Here is a 13796-nt window from a genome sequence, read left to right as displayed (position 1 = left end):
TAATAAAGTGCTGTAACTTGGAAAGAAAGACATAAAGAAATAAAATCAATTCAGTTCAGCTACAAAATAACGTATATATTATAAATGTGTAAGTCAAGAAGAACAAATCAGAGTGGACAGGAAGACAGGGCGTTGTATGCTGTCAAATCAAAGATGCCTAGGATCATTCGCTGCTTCAAAAGAATAGTAACATAATGCTTAAATGGAATAGTTACCTCCTTTATCCTGTTTCTTTTTTCCCATATTGCTGGATCATTTGGTTTAGGTTGATTTCCCAGTGGTGGATATTTAAGGGATTTCTTAAATGCCTTGTAATCAAAAACAAAGTCGGCATGGTTCTTCTGAGCTGCGGATATCTCGTTCTCTTTATTTTTGGCTTTAGCAGCTACTATGTGTTCTCTGTTCAATGAAACATCTTCTTTTTGTGTTTCATATTTGCTGGTTAGAAATCCCAGTGGTTTTATATCCACATCAAACTTGTCTTTGGATCTCCACTTTTCCCGATTTGTATTCTGCAGCAGTGACTTTTGATCTTCAACGTTTTTTTTGTTCATTTTCTTACTAGCATAGTTGTGTAATCTTTCACCGTTCTGGCTCTGTGTACTAGATAAAAATATTCTTCTAAATTTTGATGTGTCTGGTAGGAGAAACAGAGTTCCAAAGCATAGTGTAATAAAACCAGACAAAAATAATAAAAATACAAATTTTTGTGACAGGCGAAGTCCAAATCCAGCTGGAAATATCCCAGAAATTTTTCTGAGAAACATTATTTTAATTTGCATCTAAGACTTTGTGACTGGTATTTACATGCACATCATGGCATTGCATAGACTTTTTTGTATGTCAAATTTAGCAAATGATTTTTGACTGTTGACCCATGAAGATGATGAAGTGTTGACCCCTGTAACGATAGAAGATCATACATAAATAAATACATAACATAATGATGAATTGAGAAGAGTGCATGAGATTTGGGTATAAGACTTTGAATAATCATGTACAATGCAAGACAATATTGGTAGTCATGAAAAAGATACTGTATAAGGCCTCATGCACACAACCGTATGCATTTTGTGGATTTGCAAAACATAGATACACCCCACATTTTTCCGTTCTGCATATCCCCCACTAGTAAATATGTTCTATCCGTTTTACTGAGCAGCCAGACATGCAGACCGGATGCAGAGAGAAAATACTGTCATGTGCATGGGGCCTAAGGAAGACAAGCTCTGATTCTTAAAATAAACACATTGCATCTAAACCTAAGTCTTCAATCATCCTTTTCTGAGCTTAAAGGCTATGCACACCTTTGGAGGAAAATTTTGTATATAATTGCATTTTACTCATTTTTGGCTAAAAATCATATTTTCAATTGGCCTTTATTAAAAAATATTGAGCCATTCCGTTACAAAAGACTAATTGTTTTCTAAACTTTACGACTGCTACTTTCATTTTCGCTTTGTGCCGGTCATCTTATAAACCTTATCTCTAAACTGCTAAGCACATAAACACTTATTTAAGACCAATATAAAAATAATTTTAGCTCAGTATAAGTACGCAATAATAAAAAAAAAAAATTGCCCCACAAAGGTGTACATAGCCTTTAAAGGTGCTCTCTTTCTACATCAAAACTTTTCCTATGAAAGATGCCAGGGGTCCAGCTCTCAACACCCTTGGAAAACAGAAGATCTTGTCAGGAAAAGCCATGGCCACCCAGCCATTTCCACTGCAGTGATGAATGGCCACCAATAAGATACATCCAAGACTAGATTATAGAATACATAAATTATTTGATCATACCCACATTCAAGGCTTGAATCTCTCCATTCTAGTTCATAGAGATCCCTAAAATAGCATACAGGCAATGGTTGCCTTTAACCCTTTATAGAAGTAATGTGCTATCTACTGTATTGCATGAGGTGAGAACTTCATTTCAGATGGCATCCTTCCCTGATTGCTTGGATGCAGCAATTTGGTAGATTTGCACTCAATATCTGCATTTAGGGAAAAAAACTCCATCTATTGAGGTCATGTGACCCCCGATTGTGCACTAAGAACCAGATTATTATTTTCTATCTCCATTTTAGCACAGCTGTCCCTCCCCTACTTCTCTACTTTACATACGTAGAACTCTCACCTATCATGTTGCTGAATGCAAGAATGCTGTAAAGTGGTTACGATTAGAGTTGAGCGAACACCTGGATGTTCGGGTTCGAGAAGTTCGGCCGAACTTCCCGGAAATGTTCGGGTTCGGGATCCGAACCCGATCCGAACTTCGTCCCGAACCCGAACCCCATTGAAGTCAATGGGGACCCGAACTTTTCGGTACTAAAAAGGCTGTAAAACAGCACAGGAAAGGGCTAGAGGGCTGCAAAAGGCAGCAACATGTAGGTAAATCCCCTGCAAACAAATGTGGATAGGGAAATGAATTAAAATAAAAATTAAATAAATAAAAATTAACCAAAATCAATTGGAGAGAGGTCCCATAGCAGAGAATCTGGCTTCACGTCACCCACCACTGGAATAGTCCATTCTCAGATATTTAGGCCCCGGCACCCAGGCAGAGGAGAGAAGTCCCGTAACAGAGAATCTGTCTTCATGTCAGCAGAGAATCAGTCTGCATGTCATAGCAGAGAATCAGGCTTCACGTCAGCCACCACTGCAACAGTCCATTGTCATAAATTTAGGCCAAGCACCCAGGCAGAGGAGAGAGGTCCCGTAACAGACAATCTGGCTTCATGTCAGCAGAGAATCAGTCTTCATATCATAGCAGAGAATCAGGCTTCACGTCAGCCACCAATGCAACAGTCCATTGTCAGATATTTAGGCCCAGCACCCAGGCAGAGGAGAGAGGTCCCGTAACAGACAATCAGGCTTCACGTCAGCCACCAGTGCAACAGTCCATTGTCAGATATTTAGGCCCAGCACCCAGGCAGAGGAGAGAGGTCCCGTAACAGACAATCAGGCTTCACATCAGCCACCAGTGCAACAGTCCATTGGCATATATTTAGGCCCAGCACCCAGGCAGAGGAGAGAGGTCCCGTAACAGAGAATCTGGCTTCATGTCAGCAGAGAATCAGTCTGCATGTAATAGCAGAGAATCAGGCTTCACGTCAGCCACCACTGCAACAGTCCATTTTCATAAATTTAGGCCAAGCACCCAGGCAGAGGAGAGAGGTCCCGTAACAGACAATCTGGCTTCATGTCAGCAGAGAATCAGTCTTCATATCATAGCAGAGAATCAGGCTTCACGTCACCCACCACTGTAAGAGTCCATTTTCATAAATTTAGGCCCAGCACCCAGGCAGAGGAGAGAGGTCCCGTAACAGACAATCTGGCTTCATGTCAGCAGAGAATCAGTCTTCATATCATAGCAGAGAATCAGGCTTCACGTCAGCTACCAATGCAACAGTCCATTGTCAGATATTTAGGCCCAGCACCCAGGCAGAGGAGAGAGGTCCCGTAACAGACAATCAGGCTTCACGTCAGCCACCAGTGCAACAGTCCATTGGCATATATTTAGGCCCAGCACCCAGGCAGAGGAGAGAGGTCCCGTAACAGAGAATCTGGCTTCATGTCAGCAGAGAATTAGTCTGCATGTCATAGCAGAGAATCAGGCTTCACGTCACCCAACATTGAAACAGTCCATTGGCATATATTTAGGCCCCGGCACCCAGACAGAGGAGAGGTTCATTCAAATTTGGGTAGCCTCGCAATATAATGGTAAAATGAAAATAAAAATAGGATTGAATGAGGAAGTGCCCTGGAGTACAATAATATATGGTTAAGGGGAGGTAGTTAATGTCTAATCTGGACAAGGGACGGACAGGTCCTGTGGGATCCATGCCTGGTTCATTTTTATGAACGTCAGCTTGTCCACATTGGCTGTAGACAGGCGGCTGCGTTTGTCTGTAATGACACCCCCTGCCGTGCTGAATACACGTTCAGACAAAACGCTGGCCGCCGGGCAGGCCAGCACCTCCAAGGCATAAAAGGCTAGCTCTGGCCACGTGGACAATTTAGAGACCCAGTAGTTGAATGGGGCCGAACCATCAGTCAGTACGTGGAGGGGTGTGCACACGTTCTGTTCCACCATGTTAGTGAAATGTTGCCTCCTGCTAACACGTTGCGTATCAGGTGGTGGTGCAGTTAGCTGTGGCGTGTTGACAAAACTTTTCCACATCTCTGCCATGTTAACCCTGCCCTCAGAGGAGCTGGCCGTGACACAGCTGCCTTGGCGACCTCTTGCTCCTCCTCTGCCTTGGCCTTGGGCTTCCACTTGTTCCCCTGTGACATTTGGGAATGCTCTCAGTAGCGCGTCTACCAACGCGCGCTTGTACTCGCACATCTTCCTATCACGCTCCAGTCAGGAAGTAAGGTGGGCACATTGTCTTTGTAGCGTGGATCCAGCAGGGTGGCAACCCAGTAGTCCGCACACGTTAAAATGTGGGCAACTCTGCTGTCGTTGCGCAGGCACTGCAGCATGTAGTCGCTCATGTGTGCCAGGCTGCCCAGGGGTAAGGACAAGCTGTCCTCTGTGGGAGGCGTATCGTTATCGTCCTGCCTTTCCCCCCAGCCACGACACCAGTGATGGACCCGAGCTGCGTTGGGTACCACCCCGCTGTGACCATGCTTCATCCTCATCCACCTCCTCCTCATCCTCGTCCTCCTCGTCCTCCAGTAGTGGGCCCTGGCTGGCCACATTTGTACCTGGCCTCTGCTGTTGCCCAAAACCTCCCTCTGAGTCACTTTGAAGAGACTGGCCTGAAAGGGCTAAAAATGACCCCTCTTCCTCCTCCTCCTCCTGGGCCACCTCCTCTTCCATCATCGCCCTAAGTGTTTTCTCAAGGAGACATAGAAGTGGTATTGTAACGCTGATAACGGCGTCATCGCCACTGGCCATGTTGGTGGAGTACTCGAAACAGCGCAACAGGGCACACAGGTCTCGCATGGAAGCCCAGTCATTGGTGGTGAAGTGGTGCTGTTCTGTAGTGCGACTGACCCATGCGTGCTGCAGCTGAAACTCCACTATGGCCTGCTGCTGCTCGCACAGTCTGTCCAGCATGTGCAAGGTGGAGTTCCACCTGGTGGGCACGTCGCATATGAGGCGGTGAGCGGGAAGGCCGAAGTTACGCTGTAGCGCAGACAGGCGAGCAGCAGCAGGATGTGAACGCCGGAAGCGCGAACAGACGGCCCGCACTTTATGCAGCAGCTCTGACATGTCGGGGTAGTTGTGAATGAACTTCTGCACCACCAAATTCAGCACATGCGCCAAGCAAGGGATGTGCGTCAAACTGGCTAGTCCCAGAGCTGCAACGAGATTTCGCCCATTATCACACACCACCAGGCCAGGCTTGAGGCTCACCGGCAGCAACCACTCGTCGGTCTGTTGTTCTATACCCTGCCACAACTCCTGTGCGGTGTGGGGCCTGTCCCCCAAACATATGAGTTTTAGAATGGCCTGCTGACGTTTACCCCGGGCTGTGCTGAAGTTGGTGGTGAAGGTGTGTGGCTGACTAGATGAGCAGGTGGAAGAAGAGGAGGAGGAAGTCGAGTAGGAGGAGATGGCAACAGGAGGCAAAGAATGTTGCCCTGTGATCCTTGGCGGCGGAAGGACGTGCGCCAAACAGCTCTCCGCCTGGGGCCCAGCTGCCACTACATTTACCCAGTGTGCAGTTAGGGAGATATAGCGTCCCTGGCCGTGCTTACTGGTCCACGTATCTGTGGTTAGGTGGACCTTGCCACAGATGGCGTTGCGCAGTGCACACTTGATTTTATCGGATACTTGGTTGTGCAGGGAAGGCACGGCTCTCTTGGAGAAGTAGTGGCGGCTGGGAACAACATACTGTGGGACAGCAAGCGACATGAGCTGTTTGAAGCTGTCTGTGTCCACCAGCCTAAATGACAGCATTTCATAGGCCAGTAGTTTAGAAATGCTGGCATTCAGGGCCAGGGATCGAGGGTGGCTAGGTGGGAATTTACGCTTTCTCTGAAATGTTTGTGAGATTGAGAGCTGAACGCTGCCGTGTGACATGGTTGAGATGCTTGGTGACGGAGGTGGTGGTGGTGTTGGTGGTACATCCCCTGTTTGCTGGGCGGCAGGTGCCAACGTTCCTCCAGAGGCGGAGGAAGAGGCCGAGGCGGCAGCAGCAGAAGAGGCCGAGGCGGCAGCAGCAGAAGAGGTAGCAGGGGGAGCCTGAGTGACTTCCTTGGTTTTAAGGTGTTTACTCCACTGCAGTTCATGCTTTGCATGCAGGTGCCTGGTCATGCAGGTTGTGCTAAGGTTCAGAACGTTAATGCCTCGCTTCAGGCTCTGATGGCACAGCGTGCAAACCACTCGGGTCTTGTCGTCAGCACATTGTTTGAAGAAGTGCCATGCCAGGGAACTCCTTGAAGCTGCCTTTGGGGTGCTCGGTCCAAGATGGCGGCGGTCAGTAGCAGGCGGAGTCTCTTGGCGGCGGGTGTTCTGCTCTTGCCCACTGCTCCCTCTTTTGCTACGCTGTTGGCTCGGTCTCACCACTGCCTCTTCCTCCGAACTGTGAAAGTCAGTGGCACGACCTTCATTCCATGTGGGGTCTAGGACCTCATCGTCCCCTGCATCGTCTTCCACCCAGTCTTGATCCCTGACCTCCTGTTCAGTCTGCACACTGCAGAAAGACGCAGCAGTTGGCACCTGTGTTTCGTCATCATCAGAGACATGCTGAGGTGGTATTCCCATGTCCTCATCATCAGGAAACATAAGTGGTTGTGCGTCAGTGCATTCTATGTCTTTCACCGCTGGGGAAGGGCTAGGTGGATGCCCTTGGGAAACCCTGCCAGCGGAGTCTTCAAACAGCATAAGAGACTGCTGCATAACTTGAGGCTGAGACAGTTTCCCTGGTATGCATGGGGGTGATGTGACAGACTGATGGGGTTGGTTTTCAGGCGCCATCTGTGCGCTTTCTGCAGAAGACTGGGTGGGAGATAATGTGAACGTGCTGGATCCACTGTCGGCCACCCAATTGACTAATGCCTGTACCTGCTCAGGCCTTACTATCCTTAGAACGGCATTGGGCCCCACCATATATCGCTGTAAATTCTAGCGGCTACTGGGACCTGAGGTAGTTGGTACACTAGGACGTGTGGATGTGGCAGAACGGCCACGTTCTCTCCCAGCACCAGAGGGTCCACTAACACCACCACGACCATGTCCACGTCCGCGTTCCTTACTAGATGTTTTCCTCATTGTTATCGTTCACCACAACAACAAAAATATTATTTGGCCCAATGTATTGTATTCAAATTCAGCTGAATATAAATTTGAGGCCTAGTATTTAGGCGCTGGGTGACCGGTATAGATTTACTGACAGAATTAGACTTGGAAATGCACAGTAGCGTGTGTGTGAAGTTATTCTGAATGACCCTATGTGCACCTTGAATATTATATACCCTTTTAGGGATAGATTTCAAATAGCTCTGATACAGCAGAAACCACTAAATTATGAAATTACTAAATTGGGAATTGTATTTCAACCCAGAACAAAAAATGTGCTTTGACGGACACTAAATAACTTGCCCAGCCAGAACAGTACAGCGGTAACGACAGATTTAGCGGGATATAAATTTGAGGCCTAGTATTTGGGCGCTGGGTGACCGGTATGTATTTACTGACAGAATTAGACTTGGAAATGCACAGTAGCGTGTGTGTGAAGTTATTCTGAATGACCCTATGTGCACCTTGAATATTATATACCCTTTTAGGGATAGATTTCAAATAGCTCTGATACAGCAGAAACCACTAAATTATGAAATTGCTAAATTGTGAATTGTATCTCAACCCAGAACAAAAAATGTGCTTTGACGGACACTAAATAACTTGCCCAGCCACAACAGTACAGCGGTAACGACAGATTTAGCGGGATATAAATTTGAGGCCTAGTATTTAGGCGCTGGGTGACCGGTATGGATTTACTGACAGAATTAAAATTGGAAATGCACAGTAGCGTGTGTGTGAAGTTATTCTGAATGACCCTATGTGCACCTTGAATATTATATACCCTTTTAGGGATAGATTTCAAATAGCTCTGATACGGCAGAAACCACTAAATTATGAAATTGCTAAATTGTGAATTGTATTTCAACCCAGAACAGAAAATGTGCTTTGACGGACACTAAATAACTTGCCCAGCCACAACAGTACAGCGGTAACGACAGATTTAGCGGGATATAAATTTGAGGCCTAGTATTTAGGCGCTGGGTGACCGGTATGGATTTACTGACAGAATTAGACTTGGAAATGCACAGTAGCGTGTGTGTGAAGTTATTCTGAATGACCCTATGTGCACCTTGAATATTATATACCCTTTTAGGGATAGATTTCAAATAGCTCTGATACAGCAGAAACCACTAAATTATGAAATTGCTAAATTGGGAATTGTATTTCAACCCAGAACAAAAAATGTGCTTTGACGGACACTAAATAACTTGCCCAGGCAGAACAGTACAGCGGTAACGACAGATTTAGCGGGATATAAATTTGAGGCCTAGTATTTAGGCGCTGGGTGACCGGTATGGATTTACTGACAGAATTAGACTTGGAAATGCACAGTAGCGTGTGTGTAAAGTTATTCTGAATGACCCTATGTGCACCTTGAATATTATATACCCTTTTAGGGATAGATTTCAAATAGCTCTGATACAGCAGAAACCACTAAATTATGAAATTGCTAAATTGTGAATTGTATTTCAACCCAGAACAAAAAATGTGCTTTGACGGACACTAAATAACTTGCCCAGCCAGAACAGTACAGCGGTAACGACAGATTTAGCGGGATATAAATTTGAGGCCTAGTATTTAGGCGCTGGGTGACCGGTATGGATTTACTGACAGAATTAGACTGGGATATGGCCAAAAAATAACCACACTATTGCTGGTTAAATGCACTTGGTGTGACAGCTTGACCAACCACACTACTGAGGGTTAAATGCACTTGGTGACAGGCGCAGCTTGCCCCTGATGTAGTATATGGCAAAAAAATTAACAGACTATTGCTGGTTAAATGCACTTGGTGTGACAGCTTGACCAACCACACTACTGAGGGTTAAATGCACTTGGTGACAGGCGCAGCTTGCCCCTGATGTAGTATATGGCCAAAAAATGAACAGACTATTGCTGGTTAAATGCACTTGGTGTGACAGCTTGACCAACCACACTACTGAGGGTTAAATGCACTTGGTGACGGGCGCAGCTTGCCCCTGATGTAGTATATGGCCAAAAAATGAACAGACTATTGCTGGTTAAATGCACTTGGTGTGACAGCTTGACCAACCACACTACTGAGGGTTAAATGCACTTGGTGATGGGCGCAGCTTGCCCCTGATGTAGTATATGGCCAAAAAATAAACAGTACTATTGCTGGTTAAATGCACTTGGTGTGACAGCTTCACCCTGATGTAGGCTTTAGCCAAAAAACAACCACACCATTGAGGGTTAAATGCACTTGGTCGCAGCTTGTGCTGGCGCACCACAAGACACAAAATGGCCGCCGATCACCCCAGAAAAAAGTGACTGACAAACGGTCTGGGCAGCCTAAAAACAGTGAGCAATTGAATTTCAGCAGCTCAATGATGCACAGCTGCAGATCGATCAATAATCAAGTCCTTTGGAGGAGTTAATCTGCCTAATCTCGCCCTACTGTCGCAGCCGCAACCTCTCCCTACGCTAATCAGAGCAGAGTGACGGGCGGTGCTATGTGACTCCAGCTTAAATAGAGGCTGGGTCACATGGTGCTCTGGCCAATCACAGCCATGCCAATAGTAGGCATGGCTGTGACGGCCTCTTGGGGCAAGTAGTATGACGCTTGTTGATTGGCTCAAAAAGCGCCAAGAAAGCGCCAAGAAAGCGTCACAAAAGCGCCAAGAAAGCGACGAACACCGAACCCGGACTTTTACGAAAATGTCCGGGTTCGGGTCCGTGTCACGGACACCCGAAAATTCGGTACGAACCCGAACTATACAGTTCGAGTTCGCTCATCCCTAGTTACGATTTATCCAATGTTCTAGTATAATTTTCTGACGTCATATCTAGTGTTGAGCGAATCGAAGCATCTGAAGTGGAATTCAATCTGAAGTTTAAGAAAAATTAGATTCACCACAAATCCGAATTTCCTTGCGCTTCGTGGTAATGAATAGTTTTTATTTTTTTTCTAAAATGGCTGCTGCACAAAGTGAAAGTAAGAAGTCCGGGAACGTGAGATCCCCATAATGTAATGTAGCCAGGCAGTCAGCAGATAGCCTTCGCCTGTAATGTCACAGCCCTATAAAAGCCCCATCTCGCACGGTCTCCTCCATTTCATTGTGAACTGTGAGTATTTTACACATAGACTTACAGTGCGTCAGACTGAGTATTAAAGCGCGGTCTTAAATATTGTCGCATTTATGTTGTTGAACTGCTGACACATGCTTAGTTAATCTGTTATTTTACATCAATCATGGGATAACCCCTTAAGAGCTGGATGTTAAACGTGTTGCACAAACTTTACTTTTGTTATCACAATGACATTTGGTCTCAGTTTGTCCTTCATTTAATAAAATATATTCGCTCCTTTAGGCAGGAAATTGAGTCGGGAACAAATCTAAGCCAGCTAGAGATTACAATCAACAAATGACGTGACATACATAGTTTGCAGGAGGTTAGGAATAAATAGCCACAGCCAGAATATTTATGTGGCAGAGCATTATGCAGATCCGTGATGTAGAGGCGCAGCATGCAAAACAGAGGAAGAGTAAAAAGCATACGGGGCCTATCATTTCCAATGGTAATCGGTACTTTTTGCAATGAAAACACTGTTGCTATAGGTAATATTTTACTATGCACTAGTTCTCGTAGAAATATTTTTACATTCACAGGTCTTAATATGTGTCTCCAGGGTAACAGACCATAAATATTTTGTGTAGTATAATCCTAAAGTCATTCTCCCTTGCATCTGTCCCTTATTTCTTATGGGGACAAATGATAGAGGGTATGACTGCAGGATCTGACTACACAGATTCTGTCTGTAGTCTGCTACCATGAAGACCCTTTGATCTACATAGGAGCTGTAGACACAAAACAGTAGGACATTTTGATTTATTTTTTCAAACTGGCTTTATTTTTTCATTTTTATCCATTGGTGCAACATAGTTGCAAAGGCAGACATAGCCTTGGAGTTATTCTAAACAGTAATAATAACTTTCTGCTAAAAATGTTATTGCCGCTACTGTCTACCTATAAACCAATTCTTTTTGTGTTGAGCAGCGGCACTTCTCAGGAGTGCTCCCTGTCTCTTCTTTTTCTTGAACCATGTTACAGCAGTTGGTGAGGAACCACTGCGTCAAACAATAGATTTGACTTTGGGCTAAACCCTAGGGCATTACTAAGGAAGTCCTCTGGCATTCACCCTTTGAAACCTGTACAGGTAAACTATGCTGCAGGGGAACCACCAGACCGCTACCTCCTGGAGTAGTCTCCTAGAGGTACGTAAAACAGTGGCGGTTATGCCACTAGCATTTTGCAAGAGATTACATGTTGGTATTAAATGCTTTCACCGTGGGGGCTCAGAGGAAAAAATTGCCCTTTACATAGATGATATGCTCTTTTTTTTTAGTAGATGTGAATGCATGTTTGCACAAAGGCATGACAACTATTAAGACATATGGGCAGTACTCTGGACAATGCATCTAGTGGAGTATATCTGATCTGTTGACGGTAAATGACCAACCCTTTAATCTTCCATGTGAATTAATTCCATTGGGGTGTTACCAAATATTTAGGGTTTAAGGTTTTACTAGAGTTTTCTGTCTTTGAGCACCTGAATCTTTTACAAAGCTTAAAGGGGATGTCTCACTTCAGCAAATTACATTTATCATATAGAGAAAGTTAATACAAGGCACTTACTAATGGATTGTAATTGTTCATATTGCTTCCTTTGCTGGCTGGATTCATTTTATCATCACATTATACACTGCTTGTTTCCATGGTTACAACCACCCTGCAATCCAGCAGTGGTAGTCATGCTTGCACATTATAGGAAAAATTCAGGCCTCTCTGGTGTCTGCGTCTGCGGGAGTATGCAAAGTCCAGCACTGTTTCCTATAGTGTGCAAGCATGGCCACCACTGCTGGATTACAGGGTGGTCGTAACCATAGAACCGAGCAGTGTATCATGTGATAAAAAAATAAATCCAGCCAGCAAACGTAGCAATATGGACAATCTCAATACATTAGGAAGTGCCTTGTATTCACTTTCTCTACATGATAAATAGTGTTGAGCGGCATGTCCCATATTCGAATTCGCGAAATTTCGCGAATATTCGAAAGAATATTCGTAAAATATTCGCGAATATTCGAAGTCGTTATTATTTCGCATATGCGATAATTCGAATTTTCGCATCGCATAATACATATTATGCTATGCAAAATTCGCATGTGCGCTAATGAAATCGCCTTACGAAGATTCGCAACTCAATTCAATCACTAATGTATGAATGCAAAGCCCTTTGCCTCTGTTCTGGGACAAGTGTAGATATTCGCATGTGCGCTAATAAAATCGCCTCACGAAGATTCGCGCCTCAATCACTTTCTAGGCAATGTGAGTAAGATCTGAGCTTTTGGACTTTTGGGAATCAATCGAGATACAGTGGGGGGTGATGACAGTAGTTGACAGAGTACAGATCAATGTCATCTGTAAGGTGGAAAGTAAAATGAAAAATACGAATATTCGTAAATCGAATTTTACGAAGTTCTAAGTATTCGCGAATATGGTGCTATACTATATGAATGCACAGGCCTTTGCCTTCTCTGTTCTGGGGACAAGTATAGATATTCGCATGTGCGCTAATAAAATCGCCTTACGAAGATTCGCAACTCAACTCAATTCACTAATGTAAGAATGCAAAGCCCTTTGCCTCTGTTCTGGGACAAGTGCCGATATTCGCCTGTGCCCTAATAAAATTGCCTTACGAAGATTCGCGCCTCAATCACTTTCTAGGCAATGTGAGTAAGATCTGAGCTTTTGGACCTTTGGGAAACAATCAATTATATGTGTACTGTAATTTTGTGAAAAAAAACCAAAAAAACGAATATTTGTTTTTACGAATATATAGCACTATATTCGAAATATTTGCGAAATCGCGAAGTTGCAATGTTCGCGAAAAAAATCGCTTTTTGAATATTCGCGCTCAACACTAATGATAAATGCCACTTGCTGAAGTGACACAACCTCTTTAGGTTTAAAAGTCTGTCCTGGTGCAGGATGCCACTGTCTGTGGTGCGCCGCACCAGCCTTATTAAAATGGTATGAATGTCCCAGTTGTTATAGATTATTCACAAATTACCTGTATGGATACCCCATTACCTGCATGTTAAGAAACTTGACATGGCATATGCGCACAGCCAGAATCAAATTATACATTTGAAATGGAAGCAAAGATGATGGTGGTTTAGCAGTTCCAGACCCTGAGACCTACTATATAGCACCCCAATTGCAGCAACTTATGGGTTAGGATTTAAAAGTTTAGGGCATCTGTCAGTATGATCAACCCTTTTAAATCAGGTACATTGCTTGGAAGGGTTGAGCATTCTGATTAAAATATCACCTGGTTTATGTCTATATGATGCACCATTCCAGAGAAAATAGCATTTGCATTAATATGCTAATTAGCTAGTTGGAGCACTAAGGGGCTGGCCAGAGCCACAGTTTGTGAACACCGCTACAGCCTTAGCTACTCCCTCTTTCACCTGGATTGACAGGGCTAGATATCTCGGGAAGCGGGGAGTCG

At 44.6% G+C, this 13796-nt stretch overlaps 1 protein-coding gene across 1 annotated transcript in view; it reads right to left on the bottom strand.

The window, feature by feature from the left end:
• LOC122931860 (mannosyl-oligosaccharide 1,2-alpha-mannosidase IA-like) overlaps positions 1 to 13796 on the bottom strand; it is a 140874-nt gene that overhangs the window by 103378 nt on the left and 23700 nt on the right. The window contains exon 2 of the mRNA XM_044285915.1: positions 216 to 901. Within this exon, the coding sequence (XP_044141850.1) occupies positions 216 to 782 (567 nt within the window). The 5' untranslated portion in view covers positions 783 to 901. The remainder of the gene's footprint in view (positions 1 to 215; positions 902 to 13796) is intronic.

The sequence above is a fragment of the Bufo gargarizans genome, chromosome 3, assembly GCF_014858855.1.
Source record: "Bufo gargarizans isolate SCDJY-AF-19 chromosome 3, ASM1485885v1, whole genome shotgun sequence".
NCBI lineage: Eukaryota > Metazoa > Chordata > Amphibia > Anura > Bufonidae > Bufo > Bufo gargarizans.
Note: the sequence above shows the minus strand (reverse complement) of the source record. Positions and strands in the feature narration are given on the sequence as shown.